The sequence below is a fragment of the Triturus cristatus genome, chromosome 3_2 (genome assembly GCF_964204655.1).
Source record: "Triturus cristatus chromosome 3_2, aTriCri1.1, whole genome shotgun sequence".
In the NCBI taxonomy this organism is placed as follows: domain Eukaryota; kingdom Metazoa; phylum Chordata; class Amphibia; order Caudata; family Salamandridae; genus Triturus; species Triturus cristatus.
Genome location: NC_140584.1, coordinates 606,764,839 through 606,788,931, shown reverse-complemented (window position 1 = coordinate 606,788,931; position 24,093 = coordinate 606,764,839). Strand labels below are relative to the sequence as shown.

General features: G+C 42.8%; 1 protein-coding gene across 1 annotated transcript in view; it reads right to left on the bottom strand.

Moving 5' to 3' along the window:
* COL16A1 (collagen type XVI alpha 1 chain) overlaps positions 1-24,093 on the bottom strand; it is an 871,927-nt gene that overhangs the window by 151,856 nt on the left and 695,978 nt on the right. The window contains exon 47 of the mRNA XM_085648479.1: positions 1,034-1,120. Within this exon, the coding sequence (XP_085504605.1) occupies positions 1,034-1,120 (87 nt within the window). The remainder of the gene's footprint in view (positions 1-1,033; positions 1,121-24,093) is intronic.

Here is a 24,093-nt window from a genome sequence, read left to right as displayed (position 1 = left end):
GCAAAAACGAGGAGAAATAAAGCATTTCTCCTTGTTTCGCCACCTTACGACCAGATTTTTCCTGGTATTAAGTTTGGCGCTACCTCCTATTTACGCTGCCCTTGTGAATAGGAGGTAGCGTCAAACTGAATGGGTGTTGTGGTGGAACGCCCACCACAACACCCACTGCACGCCCCCTTCACGCTAAAAACAGCATGAAGGGGGCCCTATTCACAAGGCAGCGTTAAGCCACTTAACGTGGCTTAACGCTGCCTTCTGAATATGGCTAAGCCCCTATCGCCACCACAACGTCACGTGCCGTTGTGGTGGTGATGGGGATTTGAGAATATGCCCCATAATGTTAAAGTTGTAGTGCAGATAAAGAACATATTCACCGAAACATACCTGTTGGTACCAAGGAAATAAACGTAACTGTAATTAATGCTTGCACAGAAGAGCTGGATGTGTAGTAAGAGAAACCTAAGGGGCACTACAGTGTAGAGACAAAAAACACAATTCTCTTTTCTTATTCCTGCATCTCTAACAATCACCAGCAATAAGTATTCTAGAATGTCCCTGTCTTCTATGATGGCAGCTGACGGTTCGAGATGCATTGAGATAACATTCACCGAATGGCCCCTTTAAATCCAAGTAAGTTCTTGTGTTCCCTTTCTCATTACTGGTTCCATCTGTGAACCTCTCTGGGTGCCAAACCTGTCTTCTCATGTTCTGAGTTTACAAGTGGGATCACAGCTATGTCTGGACACCCTGTATAGGGCTTGGCCTGCTGCAATGCACACATCACTTGTTGCCATGATGACCCACTCAGGCCATGAATAGGGGCACTTGCCTTGAGAAACTTGAAGTGGGGAAAGATGTGAACAAGGGAATGAGATGCTCGCTGGTGAATGCCTTGATTGTCTTTCTTTTTCTTTGTCTTTCACTTTCTCTTTCTAGCTCTCTCTCTCTCCCTGTGTGTAGTGTTTGGCATTATATTTATGCCACTGACACTCTGGGCTGGGCCCTGCAATGACAATTGCTAGGATTTACTCACCATTTCTCCTTTGTCCCCAGGGAAGCCTGGAGTTCCTGGGTGTCCAGTTACCCCTGCACAGCCAGGTTCGGTCTCAATGCTGTCCCCCTAGAAATGAAGGATGGAAAGGTAGAATGAATGACAGCTTTAGCGGAGTCGAACCTACTGGAAAAAAATGTATTTGTATTTTTTTCTGCAAGGAACGGACTATAAATATACAGAGACACTGCAATGCTCAACAATCAAAGGGGTGTGAGGCAAGGCATGATGGGAAATGTGCCTTATTGGTGAGCAGCAGCAAAATGTGGCGCTGCTCCACTCTACCACACAGACACCTCAGTCGCGGCGCCTATCAATAAATTACGTAGTAAACAATGTGTTCTGCAGACTGGAAAACTTTCCAGTCCCATTCAAGTGAACTGAGACCTTGGGCATGGAATATTTACTGAGAGCTGAGAATAGAGAGAATATATATCATTTTCATCACTGCGAGGGTCGTGTTCTGTGTGTGTGCATTATTGAGGGCTGTCATATAGTGCAGACAGCTGTGCCATTCCTCCCAGATGGTATACTTTCTAACTTATCTTTTCTTCTTTAACCTTGCCTGGTCTGACTAGAATATACATTCAGCACAGATCTGTGCTTGAACATATATGACTGATCTAAGACTGGGCAGATCTGCTTTATGATATGCCTGGGGACATCTCAGCCCTGTGTAGTGCGCCAGACTAGGAAGGGCAGGACACATTTTAAATCCTTTGCAATTTTTGTAAATTTGTTTTGCAGCAAGGTACTTTCACGTTCTAAATTAACAGCTTTACATCAACATGGCCAAGTATCGCTATTGGCGTATTCTTGTCAGATCAATGTTCATATTAATTCGATGAGTCCTTTCCACCATTTCTGACAGATATTGCTGCTTATACAACTGAGTAAATTACTATAACATCCAGCTTGGTTATAACTTAACTATATAAACACATCTCCGATTAAAAATAAAGTGACTTTGCATGCACAACGGACAGGTAATGTCCTACATACCTAACAAGTGACAGTGATTAGCTTAGATATAGTTCATCTCTCTTATACTAATAAAGTGACATTGCATGGATAGTACTGACACAAACTCCACTGTATAAACCAAATATCACTTTGGTATATCCTTATGGGATCGGTGGTCTCTTTAATTCCCCCATTTCTAGCAGATACTTCTGCTTATGCAAAGGGATCTGAATCTATTGTCTCTAGCTTGGTTCGGGCTCTACACGCGTCTCCGATACAAGATAAAGCGATAGCATGCACAGCGGGCAATGTCCCACACAGCTCCAAAGTGACAGTGCTTTACTTACATTTAGTTCATATCTCCCATTCCAAACGTGTCAATGCTTTTACAATACTTACACATGTTTCATCAAATGTACCAGAGCCACAAAGTGACAATTCATATCCCTTACACTGCTGAAGTGACAATGCAATTACCTTACATAGTATACCAGATCTAGCAGGCATTACATCTACATAAAATAGTAAATATGTTTCACAAAATATAATCAAACTTCTTATATTGATAAACAACCGCGCTCCTTGATATAAACCCCTGACCATTTAAGGTTCATAAGCTGCATCGAAGCCAATCAACACCGTCCTCTAATTGCCCGATAAAAACATACATTTCTGTGCTCCAGAAGCAAAAGGAAAAACAAAACTCTACAAATGAAACCAAATCATACTCCAATATGATATGCCCAGTTTTTCCATTTAAAAAAAAATATATATATATATATATATATAAAATCGATTCATCCTGGCATGACAGCAGGATTCAGGCTGACTGACTCTTCGCCTTTAGCTGTCCATTCACCATACCGAGGGCAAAGTGGGGATCTCCAGTGAGTGGTGATTAGTGACCGGGCTCACAACATAGCTCCAAAAAGAAAATGTTTTGCGTATTGGTCTTCTAATCAAGACGCATCTGTCCCACCCAGGAGGGCTCCTTGCATAGAACCTTGAATAACCTTCTATTCTATATTATTGAATTCACCGCCCAGGATATAGTCATCCAAAATGTTGTTAACGTGCTGCAAGCCCACAACATGTATGATCAGTCCCTTCCTGAACTACGTCTTTGGCATTTGCAGACTTCTGAGGGGAACATTTTATTCCGAACATGCAGCGTAAGATATAGCATCCGCCCATTGAAAACGTCATGCAATGAAAATTTGTCCCCCCTTGCGCTCGTATAGCTGAGTCCAAAATAACTTTCCCAGTGCGATTTCTCTAATCGTCTCCTCGTGCTCAGCAGCTCCCATTTTAATCTCGTTTTCCCAGAAATTCAATCAGATTTTGGGCAAAGTTATTGATGTCAATAGCTAAGAGATAGTTTTTTTTTTTTTACTGAGTGAACAGTTTCCTTTACACATTTCTAGGACAACAGATACATGATTTGGCAACATTTTTAAATATTTAGTGTATTTGAGCATGAAAGAAATCTTGGTAATGGCAGTGGATTAAATTTACTGGAATAAGATTTAGAAAAGGTTTTATTCTAGAGCAGTCATAAAAAAATCTATTTTAGTTGTTGCTAAATCCGACTATTTACGTAGTGCCTCTTCTGTAAAACTTGGTGATAGATGGCAGCAATAGTGTAGAGGTGTTTCTGCATGTATTTTAGGGACTTCATATTTGGTAAAAACTTTCCATCTCATAATACAGATATAGTTCCATGACTTATATCTAACATTTTTTGGGACATTAAGGGTTTTAACACACCAAGCCAGATCCCGTATATCATAATTGTTGGGCATGAGTATTGGAATTGAGTTATCAAAATGAGTTCGCCATGGAGCAGTTGTAATATAAAGGATGCCATGTAGTATAGCCGAATATCAGAAAACCATAGACAACTTTCATTCTTGTACATTTGTAAAACTTGTAACTTCACATGTGGGTGTTTCTGACCTCAAACAAATGAGACCAGGTTCCACTACAATTTAACAAAAAGAGGAATCTATGCTGCAAGAGCTAGGCAAAAAAAACTAAAATAAAATGGGGGTAAAATCTACATTTTAATTAAGGCTTTAAGGTCAATAATTGACAGTGGAAGAGTCTTCCATATTTCAAGAAGATTTAAAGCTTTATTCATTACTGGAGTATAGTTGTTAAAGAGACGATTGCTGTGGTATTATTAAATAATATACACTGGCTTCATCTCATTATTCACATAACCTGCCAGCACGGTAAATGTTTTTATTGCTTGGAGGGCAGAGTTTGTTAGTCAAACAAGTGCTCTGAAATGAAGCAATAACATCCTCTTAAGGCTTTATCTTAGAAATACCTGGAAGGATGTCAGAGTATGCCTACTCTGACAAGTGTGCTGGGCTAACGGTACAAATTGAGGGGTTTACCGGGCTACTGGAACTGCCAAATTGGCCCCGATGAAGCGATTTTAATACCGAAGCACGTGTTGGTGGATTTGTGCTGGGACAATAATGTTTTTAAAAATACATGTTTCTTTTTACCCCCACACAATTCTTTCGTTCTCGTTTTGTTAAGACACTGGCTGAAGTTGGTGCATCTGCCTTTGACAGAGTAGACAGCCTTTGAAGTTAATTAAGTTCCTAGGCACAGCCCAGATGGTCATCCTGTCAGAAGAACAAACCACCTCCCCAATCCCATACCAAGGCCTTTCTTTCAGCTTTGGAAGCCAGTTCAGACCTCATCAAGGAGGTATTCAACTCCTGGGGGTGACAGTTTGTGGCTTGTGCAAATGGGCTTCTAGAGGCTTTAGGCAGGGTAAAGGTGACTTAAAAAAAAAAAATAGCTTTTGTAAAATATTTGTTACAAACCTGACCTTACCAATGAATTAGATCTATAATAAATATTTTTAAAAAGCAATAATTACATTTTTTTTAACCTGCTTTCTAGGTGGAGATAACTTTATTAACTTTAATAATGTATCCAAATACTTTCCTATGGAACAGGTAACCCAGCTACAGTGCAAAGAGCATTGTCAGTGCACAGTCATGTTTAACTTTAAAACTTTACATGTCCTTCTTTTAAATATCATGCACCCTGCCTTATAGGCATTTAAGGTCTACTTAGGGTTGAATTATTAATATTTAAACGGAGGATATAGGCCTCACTATGGGTTTATTTTGACACGTCAAATATTCAGTTTAAACATGCGCAGCCAGGTTACTGCTGGCAGGCCTGCAGTCATGTTTTGCATTGTCACATTGGTTAAGCACAGTGTGTGCTCAGTCCACTAGTGACATACTAGTGTACATTTTGTTCTATACACTTGGGCTTAAAGGTCAGTTAAATGTGCAAATTAAGAGTATAACCAATTTATTTCAACATGTTTCAGAGGTTAGAGCATGTACACTGGGGGTTGGTTAGCTGAGTGCCAGCGCACAGAGTAAAAAACCAGCAGCAGCAGTTAAGACAAGTGGTGGCAAAGCCCAGAGGTCTCTTCTATGCAAGAGCTTTTGGCTATGGCAATGTGTTTTGCCATATTTTATGCCAGTGTGGCTGCTGTTCAGCATGCCTAAAAGTTAATGGCGTGGAGTGTCCTAGAGTGGAGTGGGGGGAGAAGAGTGTCGCAGACTCGATTTGTTGGAGTAGAGTATCGTAAAGTGGAGTACTGGGAGTAGAGTGTTGTAGAGTTCCGTGCTTAAGTGGCAGAGAGTGGGCTAGAGTGCAGTATCATAGAGTGCAGTGTTCCAGAATGGAGTAGGGTGGAGTAGAGTGGGGTGGCATAGAGTGTAGTAGGGTGGAATAGGGTGTAGGGGGTTGGAGTGGCTTGAGATAGTGGGGTGGTTTGGATTAGAGTGGGATGGGGTGGATTGGGGCAGAGTGGGTTGGATTGAGTGGAGCGAGGTGGATTGAAGTGGGTGGACTGGATGGGGTGGATTGGATTGGAGTGGAATGGATTGGAGTGGAGTGGATTAGATTGGATTGGGGTGTTTGGACTGGGCTGAATTAGAGTGGGGTGGAATGGACTGAACTAGAGAGGGTGAATTTTAGTGAGGAGGACTGGGTTGAAATGGGGTGAGGTGGATTGGATTGGGGTGGGGTTGATTGGATTGGAGTGAGGTGGATTGGACTGGAGTGAGGTGGATTGGATTGGACTGGATTAGATTGGAGTGGGTGGATTAGAGTGTGGTGGGCTGGATGGATTGAATTAAGTAGGGTGGACTGAACTTGAGTAAATAGGATTTGATTGGGTAGAGGAGTGGATTGGAGTAGAATGGGTTGGATTGAACTGCAGTGGAGTGGATTGGAGTGGGATGGACTGGATGCGGTGGACTGATATGCAGTGGGGTGGTGTGGGTTGGATTTACTGGGGTGAGTTGGGGCAGGGTGGATTGGACTGGAGTAGGTAGATTGGGCAAGAGTGGGGTGGACTGGCATGTAGTGGACTGGAGTGGGGTGGAATGGAGTGACGTGAAATGGAGTGGAGAAGATTGGATTGCAGTGAGGTGGATTGAACATAAGTGAGGTGGATTTGAATGAGTGGGGTGGATTGGATTGGGTGGGTGAACTTGATTGGGGAGGGATGGATTGATTGAGGTGGGTTGGATTGGGGTGGGGTGGATTGGAGTGGGGTGGGCTGGGGCATATTGGAGTGGGGTGGATTGTAATGGAGTAGATTGGATTTGGATGGATTGATTGAGGTGGATTGGAGGGGGGTAGGGTGGGTGGAATAGAGTGGTTTGGGCTGGGGTGGATTGGAGTGTAGTAGATTGGATTTGGCTGGATTGGGGAGTATTGAATTGCAGTGGATTGGATTGCAGTGGGATTGGGTGGATTGGGGTGCCATGGATTGGATTGGGGTGAAGTGGATTGTACTGGCATGGGATTGATTGGAGTGGGTAGGTTGTTTTAGGGCAGATTGGAATGATGCAAATTGTTCTGGATTGGAGTGGGGCAGACTGTTTTGGATTGGAGTGGTGCAGATTGTTTTAAATTGGTTTGGGGCTCATTATTTTGGTGTGGAGTGGGACTCATTGTTTTGGATTGGAGTGGGGCAGGTTATTTTGGATTAGAGTTGGTCAGATTGTCTAGGAGTGGGTGGAACAGATTGGAGAAGTGCGCATTGATTTGGATTTGAGTGGGGCAGATTGTTTTGGATTGGAGTGGAAAGATTGTTTTTGATTGAGTGGGGCAGATTGTTTTGTATTGGAGTGGTGCAGATTGGTGTAAGGCAGATTGGAATAGAGCAGATTGCTTTGGATTGGAGTGGGGTGGATTGGAGTGGAGTGGGGTGGATTGGGAAGAGAGTGGAGTGAATTGTATTGGGGTGAGGCCTAATAGATTGGAGTAGGGTAGATTGGAATGCACTGGTTTGGGGTGGATTGGATTGTGTGGGTTGAATTGGATTTGAGTGGGGTGGGGTGGATAGTGGTGGATTTGAGTGGGGTGAATAAGGATGGAGTCAGTGAATTAGGGAGAGGTGGATTGGACTGGAAAGGGGTTGGCTGGATGGATTGGATTAAGAGGGGTGGACTGAACTGGGGTGGGTTGGATTGGATTGGGGTAGATGGGTGGATTGGAGTAGAGTGGGGTGGATTAAACTGGATGGGGGATTGATGTGGGTTGGATGGGTTAAATTAAGGTGGGGTGGATTAGAGTGGGGTGGGGCAGGTTGTTTTGGATTAGAGTGGGACAGATTGGAGTGGGGCAGATTGTTTTGGATTAAAGGGGACAGACTGGAGTGGTGCGGATTGTTTTGGATTGGAGTGGGGCACATTGTTTTGGATTGGAATGGGCTCATTGGTTTTGATGAGTTGGATTGGAGTGGAGATGGGTAGATTGGATTAGACTGGTTTGGGGTGGATTTGATTTGTATGGGGTGGATTGGATTGGAGTGTGGTGGATTGTGGGAGATTGGAGTGGGGTGAATAGGGATGAAGTGGGTGGATTGAGTGAGGGGGATTGGATTGGAGTGTGGATGATTGGATTGTGGTTGATTGGAGTGGGGCAGATTGTTTTGGAATGGAGTAGGGAAGATTGCAGTGGGATGGATTGGAGTGTGACTGATGGTTTTGGATTGGAGTTGGACACACTGTAGAGGTCAGATTGGAGTGGAGCAGTCTGGAGTGGGGCCGATTGGAGTGGAGCAGAGTGTTTTGGATTGAAGCAGGGAAGACTGGAGTGGGGTAGACTAGAGTGGGGCAGACTGTGTTGGGTTTGAGTGGGGCTGATTGGAGTGGGATACATTGGAGAGGAGCTGATTACTTTGGATAGGAGTGGGGCCGATTGGAGTGGAATGGATTGGAGTGGGGCAGATTGTTTTGGTTGGGAGTGGGGAAGATTGGAGTGGGATGGATTGGAGTAGGCTGATTGTTTTGGACTGGACTGGGGAAGATTGGAGTTGGCAGATTGTTTTGAATTGGAGTGGGGTGGATTAGAGTGGGGCACACTGTTCTGGATTGGAGTGGGGTGGATTCAAGTGAGGCTGTCAAGAGTAGGGAAGATTGGATTGGGGCAGAGTGCTTTGGATTGGAGTGGGGCAGACGGGAGTTGGATGGAATGGAGTAGGGCTGATTGTTTTGGATTGGAGTGGGGCAAATTGGAATGGGGTGGATTGGAGTGGGAAGATTGTTTTGGATTGGAGTGGGCAGATTGAATGGGGAGGATTCGAGTGGGGCAGATTTGAGTGGAGCAGGTTGTTTGGGATTGGAGTTGGGTGAATAGGAGGGGTGCAGATTGTTTTGGATTGAGTGGAGTAGACTGTTTTGGATTGGAGTGGGGAGCATTGGAGGGGATAGATTGTTTTGGATTGGAGTAGGGCGCTGAGGAACATGATGATTGATGATTGATGTTCTCTGGGGAATCCCTGCATGTCATTCGCATCAAAAAAATGATGTAAGGACCATAGCCATTTATGGAATGTTCCTAGAAGCTGCATCACTTTGAACTCTTAACGCTGGAAAACAACCTGCCATTCCTGTCCACCATAGTCCTTTTGCTTCCTACAAAGGGAACTGGTTAGATTGCACGTTTGGGAGTCCCAATATCTTTAAACACAAGTGCTCATTCAAAACATTATCCAGGTTTGAGAGTAAAGAAAACATGCTTTAGATCTAAAGCGGGCGAGCAGTGAGGTTTTGAAAAATTGGCATATGAAGTTGGTAGAGTCGCACATAAACGGCTTAAATGGTCGCTGTTGCCTAGAGGCACCTATAACAACTAAAACCCGAAAGAAGCCATCAGACCTTACCACTCCTATCAATAACCAAGAAAAATGCAAATCCACATTTATTCAATAGCAAGAGTTTCTTAACACCATTGTCACAATATGTGGTGAAAAAAAGAGCTCGCAATACAGGCCATTTGAATCATATTTTGATGCATTGGAAAAGGTTGAGAAGTAACTACTTGGTTTTCCTGAGTCCCAGGAACAAGTAAAAAGGTTAATAGCTCCCTCCTAATGAAGATTACAAAGCAACCGGGTCTCAGCGCCTTTAAATAAATTACTAAAAAGACATATGAGGCTCTAAACAATATGTTTATTGTAGGAGAAGGCATAGTATATTACAGTCCACCAAAGGCAAGGAGACAAACCGCTTCTGGGAATTCATAAATGAACTAGACGGTAAAAATGTCAAACTTGTAAGAAGGGAACATTTTATTCCGAACATGCAGCGTAAGATATAGCATCCACCCATTGAAAACGTCATGCCATGAAAATGTGTCCCCCCTTGCGCTCGTATAGCTGAGTCCAAAATAACTTTCCCAGTGCGATTTCTCTAATCGTCACCTCGTGCGCAGCAGCTCCCATTTTAATCTCGTTTTCCCAGAAATTCAATCAGATTTTGGGAAAAGTTATTGATATCAATAGCTAAGAGATAGATTATTTTTTTCCTGAGTGAACATTATCTTTTACACATTTCTAGGACAACAGATACATGAATTGGCAAATGTTTTACATATTTAGTATATTTGAGCATGAAAGAAATCTTGGTAATGGCTGTGGATTAAATTTACAGGAAAAAGATTTAGAAAAGGTTTTATTCTAGAGCAGTCATAAAAAATCTATTTTAGTTGTTGCTAAATCCGACCATTTACGTAGTGCCTCTTCTGTAAAACTTGGTGATAGATGGCAGCAATAGTGTAGAGGTGTTTCTGCATGTATTCTAGGGATTTCATATTTGGTAAAAACTTTCCATCTCATAATACAGATATAGTTCCATGACTTATATCTAACTTTTTTTGGGACATTAAGAGTTTTAACACACCAAGCCAGATCTCGTATATCATAATTGTTGGGCATGAGTATTGGAATTGAGTTATCAAAATGAGTTCGCCATGGAGCAGTTGTAATATAAAGGATGCCATGTAGTATAGCCGAATATCAGAGAACCACAGACAACTTTCATTCTTGTACATTTGTAAAACTTGTAACTTCACATGTGGGTGTTTCTGACCTCAAACAAATGAGACCAGGTTCCACTACAATTTAACAAAAAGAGGAATCTATGCTGCAAGAGCTAGGCAAAAAAAACTAAAATAAAATGGGGGTAAAATCTACATTTTAATTAAGGCTATAAGGTCAATAATTGACAGTGGAAGAGTCTTCCATATTTCAAGAAGATTTAAAGCTTTATTCATTACTGGAGTATAGTTGTTAAAGAGACGATTGCTGTGGTATTATTAAATAATAGACACTGGCTTCATCTCATTATTCACATAACCTGCCAGCACGGTAAATGTTTTTATTGCTTGGAGGGCAGAGTTTGTTAGTCAAACAAGTGCTCTGAAATGAAGCAATAACATCCTCTTAAGGCTTTATCTTAGAAATACCTGGAAGGATGTCAGAGTATGCCTACTCTGACAAGTGTGCTGGGCTAACGGTACAAATTGAGGGGTTTACCGGGCTACTGGAACTGCCAAATTGGCCCCGATGAAGCGATTTTAATACCGAAGCACGTGTTGGTGGATTTGTGCTGGGACAATAATGTTTTTAAAAATACATGTTTCTTTTTACCCCCACACAATTCTTTCGTTCTCGTTTTGTTAAGACACTGGCTGAAGTTGGTGCATCTGCCTTTGACAGAGTAGACAGCCTTTGAAGTTAATTAAGTTCCTAGGCACAGCCCAGATGGTCATCCTGTCAGAAGAACAAACCACCTCCCCAATCCCATACCAAGGCCTTTCTTTCAGCTTTGGAAGCCAGTTCAGACCTCATCAAGGAGGTATTCAACTCCTGGGGGTGACAGTTTGTGGCTTGTGCAAATGGGCTTCTAGAGGCTTTAGGCAGGGTAAAGGTGACTTTAAAAAAAAATAGCTTTTGTAAAATATTTGTTACAAACCTGACCTTACCAATGAATTAGATCTATAATAAATATTTTTAAAAAGCAATAATTACATTTTTTTTAACCTGCTTTCTAGGTGGAGTTAACTTTATTAACTTTAATAATGTATCCAAATACTTTCCAATGGAGCAGGTAACCCAGCTACAGTGCAAAGGGCATTGTCAGTGCACAGTCATGTTTAACTTTAAAACGTTACATGTCCTTCTTTTAAATATCATGCACCCTGCCTTATAGGCATTGAAGGTCTACTTAGGGTTGAATTATTAATATTTAAACGGAGGATATAGGCCTCACTATGGGTTTATTTTGACAGGTCAAATATTCAGTTTAAACATGCGCAGCCAGGTTACTGCTGGCAGGCCTGCAGTCATGTTTTGCATTGTCACATTGGTTAAGCACAATGTGTGCTCAGTCCACTAGTGACATACGAGTGTACATTTTGTTCTATACAATTGGGGCTTAAAGGTCAGTTAAATGTGCAAATTAAGAGTATAACCAATTTATTTCAACATGTTTTAGAGGTTAGAGCATGTACACTGGGGGTTGGTTAGCTGAGTGCCAGCGCACAGAGTAAAAAACCAGCAGCAGCAGTCAAGACAAGTGGTGGCAAAGCCCAGAGGTCTCTGCTATGCAAGGGCTTTTGGCTATTGCAATGTGTTTTGCCATATTTTATGCCAGTATGGCTGCAGTTCAGCATGCCTAAACGTTAATGGTGTGGAGTGTCTTAGAGTGGAGTGGGGGGAGAAGAGTGTCGCAGACTCGATTTGTTGGACTAGAGTATCGTAAAGTGGAGTACTGGGAGTAGAGTGTTGTAGAGTTCCGTGTTTAAGTGGCAGAGAGTGGGCTAGAATGCAGTATCATAGAGTGCAGTGCTCCAGAATGGAGTAGGGTGGAGTAGAGTGGGGTGGCATAGAGTGTAGTAGGGTGGAATAGGGTGGAATAGGGTGTAGGGGGTTGGAGTGGCTTGAGATAGTGGGGTGGTTTGGATTAGAGTGGAATGGGGTGGATTGGGGCAGAGTGGGTTGGATTGAGTGCAGCGAGGTGGATTGAACTGGGTGGACTGGATGGGGTGGATTGATTTGGAGTGGAATGGATTGGAGTGGAGTGGATTAGATTGGATTGGGGTGTTTGCACTGGGTTGAATTAGAGTGGGGTGGAATGGACTGAACTAGAGAGGGTGGATTTTAGTGAGGAGGACTGGGTTGAAATGGGGTGGGGTGAGGTGGATTGGATTGGGGTGGGGTGGATTGGATTGGAGTGAGGTGGATTGGACTGGAGTGGGGTGGATTGGATTGGACTGGATTAGATTGGGGTGGGGTGGATTAGAGTGTGGTGGGCTGGATGGATTGAATTAAGTAGGGTGGACTGAACTTGAGTAAATAGGATTTGATTGGGTAGAGGAGTGGATTGGAGTAGAATGGGTTGGATTGAACTGCAGTGGAGTGAGTGGATTGGAGTGGGATGGACTGGATGGGGTGGAATGATATGCAGTGGGGTGGGATGGGTTGGATTTATTGGGGTGAGTTGGGACAGGGTGGATTGGACTGGAGTTGGTAGGATGGGCAGGAGTGGGGTGGACTGGCATGTGGTGGACTGGAGTGGGGTGGAATGGAGTTGGGTGAATTGGAGTGGAGTAGATTGATTGCAGTGAGGTGGATTGAACATAAGTGAGGTGGATTTGATTGAGTGGGGTGGATTGGATTGGATTGAGTTGGATTCGATTCGATTGGGGTGAGTGAACTGGATTGGGGAGGGGTGGATTGATTGAGGTGGGTTGGATTGGATTGAGGTGGGGTGGATTGGAGTGGGGTGGGCTGGGGCGGATTGGAGTGGGGTGGATTGTAATGGAGTAGATTGGATTTGGATGGATTGATAGAGGTGGATTGGATTGGGCGGGGTAGGGTGGGTGGAATGGAGTGGTGTGGGCTGGGGTGGATTGGAGTGTAGTAGATTGGATTTGGCTGGATTGGGGAGTATTGCATTGGGGTGGATTGGATTGGAGTGGGATTGGGGTGCCATGGAGTGGATTGCGGTGAAGTGGATTGCACTGGAGTGGGCTTGATTGGAGTGGGTAGGTTGTTTTAGGGCAGATTGGAGTGATGCAAATTGTTCTGGATTGGAGTGGGGCAGACTGCTTTGGATTGGAGTGTGGCAGATTGTTTTAAATTGGTTTGGGGCTCATTATTTTGGAGTGGAGTGGGACTGATTGTTTTGGATTGGAGTGGGGCAGGTTATTTTGGATTAGAATTGGTCAGATTGTTTAGGAGTGAAGTGGAACAGATAGGAGTAAGGCGGATTGCTTTGGATTTGTGTGGGGCAGATTGTTTTGGATTGGAGTGGAAAGATTGTTTTTGATTGAGTGTGGCAGATTGTTTTGTATTGGAGTGGGGCAGATTGATGTGAGGCAGATTGGAATAGAGCAGATTGCTTTGGATTGGAGTGGGGTGGATTGGAGTGGAGTGGGGTGGGGTGGATTGGGAAGAGAGTGGAGTGAATTGGATTGGGGTGAGGCTGAATGGATTGGAGGGGGGTAGATTGGATTGAGCTGGTTTGGGTGGATTTGATTGTGTGGGTTGAATTGGATTGGAGTGGGGTGGATTATGGTGGATTGGAGTGGAGTGAATAAGGATGGAGTGGGTGTATTAGGGTGAGGTGGATTGGACTGGAGTGGGGTGGGCTGGATGGTTTGGATTAAGAGGGGAGGACAGAACTGGGGTCGGTTGGATTGGATTGGGGTAGAGGAGTGGATTGGAGTAGAGTGGAGTGGATTGAACTACATTAGAGTGAGGTGGATTGGAGTGGGGTGGACTGGATGGGGGGGTTGATATGGGGTGGGGTGGGTTGGATTGGGTTAGGGTTTGGTGGATTAGACTGCAGTGGATTGGATAGGAATGGGGTGGACTGGCGTGGGTTGGACTGGAGTTGGGTGAATTAGAGTAGATTGGATTTTAATGAGGTGGATTGGGGTGTGTTGTATTGGAGCGGATTGTATTGAGGTGTGTTGTATTGAGGTGGATTGGATTGGGTGGGGTGAACTGGATTTGGGTGGGGTGGATTGGGTTGAGGTGGATTAGATTGGGGTGGGGTGGGGGTGTTGGAATGGGGTTGGCTAGGGTGGATTGGAGTGGTGTAGATTGGATTTGCCAAGATTGATGTTGATTGGGCTGGGCTGGTGTGGATTGGATTGAAGAAGGGTGCATTGGATTGGGGCGGGTTGTTTTGAATTGGAGTGGTGCAGATTAGAGTGGTGCAGATTGCTTTGTATTGGAGTGGGGTGGATTGTTTTGGATTGGAGTGGGGCTGATTGGAGTGGACCACATAAGAGTGGGCAAATTGTTAGATTGTAGTGAGGCTCATTGGAGTGGGCAGATTGTTTTGGATAGGAGTGGGGCAGGTTGTTTTGGATTAGAGTGGGGCACATTGGAGTGGGGCAGATTGTTTTGTATTAAAGGGGACAGACTGGAGTGGGGCGGATTGTTTTGGATTGGAGTGGGGCACATTGTTTTGGATTGAAGTGGGCACATTGTTTTTGATGAGTTGGATTGGAGTGGAGTGGGGTAGATTGGATTATGCTGGTTTGGGGTGGATTGGATTTGAATGGGGTGGATTGGATTGGAGTGCGTGGATTGTGGGAGATTGGAGTGGGGTGAATAGGGATGAAGTGGGTGGATTGAGTGAGGTGGATTGGATTGGAGTGTGGATGATTGGATTGTGGTTGATTGGAGTGGGGCAGATTGTTTTGGAATGGAGTAGGGAAGATTGGAGTGGGATGGACTGGAGTGTGACTGATGGTTTTGGATTGGAGTGGGGCAGACTGTAGAGGTCAGATTGGAGTGGGGGAAATTGGAGTGGGGCAGATTGTTTTGGTTTGGAGTGCGGTGGATTGGAATGGGACAGTCTGGAGTGGGGCCGATTGGAGTGGAGCAGAGTGTTTTGGATTGGAGCAGGTCAGACTGGAGTGGGGTAGACTAGAGTGGGGCAGACTGTGTTGGTGTTGGGTTGGAGTGGGGCTGATTGGAGTGGGATAAATTGGAGAGGGACTGATTACTTTGGATTGGAGTGGGCCGATTGGAGTGGAATGGATTGGAGTGGGGCAGATTGTTTTGGTTGGGAGTGGGGAAGATTGGAGTGGGATGGATTGGAGTGGGGCGATTGTTTTGGACTGGACTGGGGAAGAGTGGAGTTGGCAGATTGTTTTGAATTGGAGTGGGGTGGATTAGAGTGGGGCACACTGTTCTGGACTGGAGTGGGGTGGATTCAAGTGGGGCTGTCAAGAGTAGGGCAGATTGGAGTGGGGCAGAGTGTTTTGGATTGGAGTGGGGCAGATGGGAGTTGGATGGAAGGGAGTAGGGCTGATTGTTTTGGATTGAAGTGGGGCAAATTGGAATGGGGTGGATTGGAGTGGGAAGATTGTTTTGGATTGGGGTGGGGAGATTGGATGGGGAGGATTAGAGTGGGGCAGATTTGAGTGGAGCAGGTTATTTGGGATTGGAGTGGGGTGAATTGGAGGGGGGCAGATTGTTTTGGATTGAGTGGAGTAGACTGTTTTGGATTGGAGTGGGGAGCATTGAAGGGGGTAGATTGTTTTGGATTGGAGTAGGGCAGATTAGAGTGGGGAAGACTATTTTGAATTGGAGTGCACAGATTGAAGTGGGGCAGATTGTTTTCAGATTTGAGTGGGGCAGAGTGTTTTAGATTAGAGTGAGGCAGATTGGTTTGGTTTGGAGTGGGGCAGATTGGAGTGGGCACATTGTTTTGGAGTGGGGCAGATTGTTTTGGATAGGAGTGGTGCAGATTGGAGTGCAGAAGATTGTTCGGAGTGGGGCAGATTTCTTAGGAACGGAGTGGAGTAGTTATTTTGGATTGGAGTGAGGCAAATTGGAGTGGGGTGGGTTGGGAGGGTTCGAGTGTGGTGGATTGACGTGAATTGGATTGGGGTGAGTGGTTTGGACTGGAGTGGAGTGGATTGGTCTGGAGTGGATTGGCTTTGTCTGGGTTGGACTGGATTGAGTGAAGTGGATTGGTGTGGGGTGAGGTGGGTGGATTGGCATGGATTGGAGTGGGGCGATTGGAGGAGGGTGGATTGGGGTGTGCTGCACAAATATGTGTTAAAGAATAATTTCGGAAATAACACTTAAGGAAGAAACAATGTTGCTTTGCAATAAAATAATACTTGTCTTTTGAAAACAGCCCCCATAAGCAAAAACAGAAGAAAACATAAGTGAAAAGTGAGAAAAGAAGACATGGCAAAGTAAAAGAAAGTTAACTATAGAAAATAAATCTTTGCTATTTTGTTTGGCCTGCTGAGCATGTTTTTGCCAGTCACACACCTTCTGTTTTTAGGGCACTAAATGTTAACAGAACACAATAGTACCTCAATCACGTCAGGAGTAGCAGAGATGCACTGATTAAGTGAAATCAATCAGTGCTTGGTCCCTGCTCCACATTGAGAAACGGAAATGATGTTAGGCCTGCCGTGACCAATTACGAGGCTGTACAGAAGAGTAACACACAAGATAACAAATGGTAAGCAACGGACGGGCTCCAAGCCCTTTTTGTTAACAACAGTGTCTCGCAAGCAAGATGCATGCACTAGCACACGCTCTCGCAGACTCACCCCTAGAAATGGGGGTGATCGTGCAAATAGTGCATTTGTTTTACACTATCATACTGAACAAGCATATTAGCAAGAATGTTACAAACATTACAGGGAAAGACATGTAAACAGTTGAAATGATATCGGCAAGCACATGCATGTTTCACAGGTGCGAAATTAGCCTATCCCGTTTTGCAAAATCATTTTATCCAGTGATTAAGTCAGACACTTGAAAAGAAGTCGAAGGAGCCTGGTAAGTAGATTAACTTCTTCTTTATTACCAGCAGGACTCAAGGGGAGACGATGTACAAGCTCTCTCTCTTTGTATTTTCCCCAACTGTCATCTCCCTTGCTTCCAGAACCCCTCTACGTGGAAGTTCCACGACAAACATCACAATTAGAACCTAACACATCTTCCTCCTATACAATTGAAAAATAAAATTAAATGCTTACTAGAATTAAATATCAACAATATTTTCATAAATAAGAATAATTGATCAAGATTCCGACATATTAATTAATTCATTAATACATTACGTAGTCATGAAATCTGCTAGGCAATTTTGTTGACCTAGACGAGTGTTCACGAATGTGGGTACTGTGACATGTACTGGTTTGACTGGAACAAGTGGTAGACTGATTGATACAAGATGAATTGTGGTAGTTAGAAACGGAAATCTTACTTTTATTCCACCACCTTCCATCTTCTAATTGTGCCGCACTTTTATTAGTTCTCACTACAAGCTGAGGATGAGAGAACTTAGACGATCCCTTAGGCAAAATTCTAGAACATTTAACACGCACAAAATCTCCCACCTTTACTTTGAGCTGTCTTGTGCTAGACTGAATGTACTTCTTTTGAGCTTCAACTCTCTTCTTGTCAACATCTTGGAATTTTGTTATCGGTACACTGAACGCACCCATCCATCCTCTTAACATTTTTGAAGAGGGAATCCGACCTCTGAGTAAAACAAAAGGAGAAACCCCTGTATCCGAGTTAGGAGTGGTGCGTACAGCCCATAACAAATTTTTAAGTTCTTTTTTGCAAGCAAGATCGCTAGCCTTGGAGAGTTGTATGTTGTCTTTGATTACCCTATTAAACCTTTCCACAAGGCTATTACTGCTAGGGTGATAAAGAGAAGTCTTGGTATGTTTTATGTCTATGAATTTTTAAAATTCCTCAAATTCTGAAGAGGTGAAATGGCAACCATTATCAGATATAATTTCATCAGGAACGCCATCCTTTGCAAAAAGAAATTCTAGAAATTCTATGATACAAGAAGTTGTGGGAACCTTTACAAATTTTAATTCTGGCCAACGGCTGTAATAATCCATGACAACAATACCATATTCTGAAACACCATGATCTGACAATTTCAAAGGACCTATGATGTCAATAGCCAACTTGGACCACGGTTTTGGAGGAACTTCCACAGCTTGAATAGGATTGGGGATAGTCACCTGAGTTTTGTCACTAATGGCACACTGCAAACAATCCCTCACAAAATGTTCTACATGCTTATCAAGACCAGGCCACCAGAATTGCTCCCTAATCCTCCTCTTCTTTGCACGTATGCCTATATGTCCCTCATGAGCTAGGGTAAGAACTTTATTCCTCATACCTGTTGGAACTACAAGAAAAGTAGAACGGAATAAAAAGTCATCAATTATTGATAACTCATCAAAGACATGTTTGAATTTACCAATAGAATCATTAAGAGAAGACCCATTACTCCATCCTGTGTGAATCGTGTCCATTACCTTCTTGATATCCTCATCACAAGAAAATGCATCTCTCCATTCACTTTCCAAAATGGCACCACATGATTCAAAGATGGCGAAACAAAATACATCTCCTTCATCCACTTCTTGAATTTCCCTTGTCTCATCAAGACTTGGCAATCTAGATAGACAATCTGCCACAATGTTCCTCTTTCCTGGAACATACTCTACTTCAAAATTATGTTCTAATAGTCTATACTGCCATTTTGCGATGCGGGGTGTTGCCTTCTCCCCACCTTTTGTTGTGAAGAGTTGTACTAAAGGTTTGTGATCAACTCTCACAGTGAATTTAGAGCCCCATAAGTAGTGCTTAAAATGAACAATGCCCCACCAACAAGCTAATGCTTCACGCTCTATTAAAGAATACGTTGCCTCTGCACCTTTAAGACCTCTTGATGCAAAGGCTACTACATCTTCCCTTCCATTCCTGCGCTGCATTAGTACTGCGCCAAGACCCTTCTGGCTTGCATCCGTCATAATTACGGTATTGTCGGTAATATAAAAAGGTTTAAGAGGAATGGCATGAGCAATCTCATACTTAATCTTTTGAAATTCTTTGTTACATTCATCACACCATTTGAAAATGATATTTTTCTTAAGGAGATTCCTCATATGAAAAGTTTCCGATGAACAATTGGGAACGAACCTGGCATAGAACTCAATAAGTCCCATGAAAGATCTCAATTGATCTTTGTCCATAGGAATGCAGAAATCTTCAATAGCTTTAATTAGTCTATCTTTCGGTTCGACCCCTTTTTCAGATAGTTTGTACCCCAAATAATCCACAGAGGCTACATTCATTTTACATTTTTCCACACTTAAGGTAACACCTTTTTCTTTTAAAATGTTAAGCACCTTACTTAACGTCTCATCATGTTGAGTTTGATCCGAACCATAGACCAAAACGTCATCCTGAAACGCCATCACCCCAGGTATGTTCTTAAACATGCTTTCCACAATTCTCTGAAAAAATGCCGAAGCAGATGCAAGACCAAATGGCATGCGTTTAAATTGGAATAATCCTTCTGGGGTGATGAAGGCAGTGTAATGTCGCGAATCAGGATGCAACTCAACCTGATGATAGGCTGAAGTCAAGTCCAGCAGGCTGAACTTTTTTCCATTCTTAAGGGTGCTAGTCATCTCAGTAATATTTGGTAGTGGGTGCTGATCTATCCAGATGTTCCGATTTAACTCTCAAAGGTCAACACACATGTGAAGAGAACCATTGGCCTTGTGCTCCAGCACGATGGGGGAAACCCAATCCGAAGATTCTATGGGTTCGATAACGTCACTCGCACAGAGTTTATCTAGTTCTTTTTTAAGTCCTTCGCGCAATGCCAACGGTACTCTCCGAACTTTATGCACAACAGTTTTGCTCCCCTCAATTAACTTAATTTTGTGTTTGAAGCCATTAATTAATTCTAGCTTATCATTAAAAATCTCAGGATGAGTAGTTACCCATGTTTCATCTTTAAGCGCATGTACTAAGACCAAATCCTTCTTTAAAATCACCTGTTCAGGGTCATTGGGATCTAAAATAATTCCCAGATTACCCTGGTCTTTCCAACTTAAAAGGCACGTGTCATCCTTTGCAACATAAACAATTGCATTAGCATGGTTACCTTTGAAACACAAACTAGCATCAAATTCACCTATAACATTTATGTTTTTTCCTCCATAGGCAATAGGTTTAACAAGAGAGTGTCTTAAAACATGACCTTGTGATTTAAACAAATCTTCCTATATTTTGTCAGATATTAAAGTAAACGGAGATCCTGAATCGGCTAGAACTTTGATGTCTACACCATTTACTGTTAATGTACACAGAGGTCGTTTAACTTCTGATTCAATTATAGCAATGACGTCAGCGTTCTGGGCATCAGACAATATACAAATTTGTTCTTCCTCACTTGAAGATGATATGTTCGAAGATTGTTCAATGTTCATAACTTTCTTAGTGGACGACGTGCTTGGTTTGCTAAATGATGACTACTTAGTATTAGATCTGCAGGCACTTGCAAAATGGCCCTTCTTTTGAAATTTACTGCACGTTTTATTGAGGGCAGGACAACATTTAGCATTTCCAAGGTGGGAACTACTTCCACAACGATAACATTCCCAACGTTTATTGGATCTGGAATTTTTATCAGTATTAAGCTGTCCATCTTTTTTCCCTTTATGTTTGTCTTTTGAAACAGAATTGGATTTGCTTTTAAGAGAAGAAACAGCTTGTGCTTGACTATTGGAACTAGAAATAGATATTTGTTCCAAATGAGAAGAAGTACTTTCAATCCTTGTAGCTATTTCCAGCGCTTTTTGTAGGGTCAAATTTGGTCTGTTTAAAAGAGCTTCTTGGACTTTTTTGCGATTAGTTTTTTCTACTAACTGATCCCTTATCATTTCTTCCTCAAAATTTTTATAATCACACGATTCTGCTAAAATACGCAATGCGCCAACATAGGTAGTGGCTGATTCACTTTTTCTAAATGTATGCCTTTCTAATATAATGTTCTTACTTGCTTTGAATCTATTGTCAAGAGATTTAATTGCTGTAGCATACTGATCTTCTACACCATCACCTTCATCTCCGCTTAAAATAACTATAACGTTTGTGGTATGTTTAAGGATGGTGTGACCTTCAGATCCAAGACAGTGTCTCAAAATTGAAAATTTCCTTTTATGCGTGTAAGAATCGCCATCAAGAGCATCGAGATATGCTTCAAAACTTTCTTTCCACTTCTCCCAGTCTAACTCGGGAGAAGATGGATTTGGAGAAAATGCTGGAGGAGCTGATAAGGTATGCTACATGTTGTCAGTGACAATTTTACTTGTAGACTTCAAGTGATAGTAAGTAAAAGTATTGACTGCTTATCTTAAAATAATAAATGTAACTTACTATTAGTATGCGTAACGTGGCGTGATAATTATGGCACGATTAAAAAAAACAGTAAGTTGAAGTAGATTGAAATTAACGTGCACGTTATTTCAATTAGAAGGATGCTAGCGTGCGCGTCGCTGATGAGCAGTGATAGATCATTGGTGGATCCTTTTCATTGAATTATGGTGCGTATCACTGTGAAAAGGGATGCGCTGTAGCTTGAAATAGTGAAGAGACGTTTGGATCAGTGTACACGATCCTTTTTATTGAATTAATGTGCGCATCGCTGTAAAAGGGATGCGCTGAAGCTTGAAGTAACCAAGAGACGCTTGAATCAGCGTGCGCGTCACTAGGCAACAAATTGACAAGCTACAAACTCCGGATGAACTTGGGGGCACGTGATCAACTACGTCTGGGCTGAATGCGTCATACGCTGCGCGCGATCGAGTCACGAGCAGAGAGCGTGATTAGCGTGCGTGAGAACCAGACTTTTCTCCTCCCCCTCTTCTCCTTTTTCGAAAACACGTACCTTGTCCAACTCGTTGCGGGAACCACGGGAATCGCGACACCGTTCCCGATCCTTCAGTGCACCATAAACCACGCGTGAACTGTATTGAATCAAAAAGCTTGTTCATTGAAGAGAGTTTCCGTTGCTCTGTGGTCTGCCGACTGAAGACTGCAGACGTGGATGTCCTGCTGGCTACTCGTCGCCAGTGAAAAGAAGTTGAAGGAGCAGGGTAAGTAGATTAACTTCTTCTTTATTACCAGCAGGACTCAAGGGGAGACGATGTACAAGCTCTCTCTCTTTGTATTTTCCCCAACTGTCGTCTCCCTTGCTTCCAGAACCCCTCTACGTGGAAGTTCCACGACGAACATCACAATTAGAACCTAACAACACTGTTAAGCATAGCAAAACCCCCAGAGGAGTACCCCCTTAAGGTAAAACTACACCTCTGGAAAATGCATGATGTGGGAATGTTCAGTTGGGAGAATGGTACAAAAGTATTATCATACAAATAGTTCCCAGTAATAGGAGATACTACTGCACCTCAGCTCAGATAGAGGGATTAGAAATAGGTACAAGGCCTATAGTAGATGGAGAATAGTGCTGGCTTACAAGTGCTTCAAAGCAAACAGGGAATCAAAGTTCCACCTATCTCAATAGCACAAGGCGTGTAGTTTGGGTAAATTAATTTAAGCAGCATATTCAACATTGTCCAGTTGACTTCTCATATATTTGATGAACTGTGGCTGGTATTTCACATACAATGCATCAGTTAAATGTGATTAGCTTTTTGAAGCCATTTGAAATCATTTTTATACAGGAAATTTGGAGCAATAAGTGAATAGACTTGGTTGGTTGGTTACTTCTCATGAATCCTTGCTGCCAAAAGAGTTGAGGAGTAGGGTCATTTGTTCAGGAGCTATTAAAAGACCTGCTGGTATCAGAGTCGTTAGTTCTCTCAGATAACATCCCAGTTCTTGAACTGAATCTGAAAATCTTCATGGTTTTCTCAAGCACAAAATTATCCTGGCCAATATTTATATCCCCCAGATATAGAGGAAATAGGTTACACACCGGATTCTACTCAATAAGGGACAAAAGTGAAACTCTTCGGACCTTGATGTTAATTTTATTTTAATGGGTGATTTTAATTACACATGTGATATCTCTTTCACCAACACTGAGGAACATGATGATTGATGTTCTCTGGGGAATCCCTGCATGTCATTCGCACCAAAAAACATGATGTAAGGACCATAGCCATTTATGGAATGTTCCTAGAAGCTGCATCCCTTTGAACTCTTAACGCTGGAAAACAACCTGCCATTCCTGTCCACCATACTCCTTTTGCTTCCTACAAAGGGAACTGGTTAGATTGCACGTTTGGGAGTCCCAATATCTTTAAACACAAGTGCTCATTCAAAACATTATCCAGGTGTGAGAGTAAAGAAAACCTGCTTTAGATCTAAAGCGGGCGAGCAGTGAGGTTTTGAAAAATTGGCATATGAAGTTGGTAGAGTCGCACATAAACGGCTTAAATGGTCGCTGTTGCCTAGAGGCACCTATAACAACTAAAACCCGAAAGAAGCCATCAGACCTTACCACTCCTATTAATAACCAAGAAAAATGCAAATCCACATATTTTCAATAGCAAGAGTTTCTTAACACCATTGTCACAATATGTCGTGAAAAAAAGAGCACGTAATACAGGCCATTTGAATGATATTTTGATGCATTGGAAAATGTTGAGAAGTAACTACTTGGTTTTCCTCAGTCCCAGGAACAAGTAAAAAGGTTAATAGCTCCCTCCTAATGAAGATTAAAAAGCAACCGGGTCTCAGCGCCTTTAAATGAATTACTAAAAAGATATATGAGGCTCTATACGATATGTTTATTGTAGGAGCAGGCATAGTATATTACAGGCTACCAAAGGCAAGGAGACAAACCGCTTCTGGGAATTCATTAATGAACCAGACGGTAAACATGTCAAACTTGTAAGCA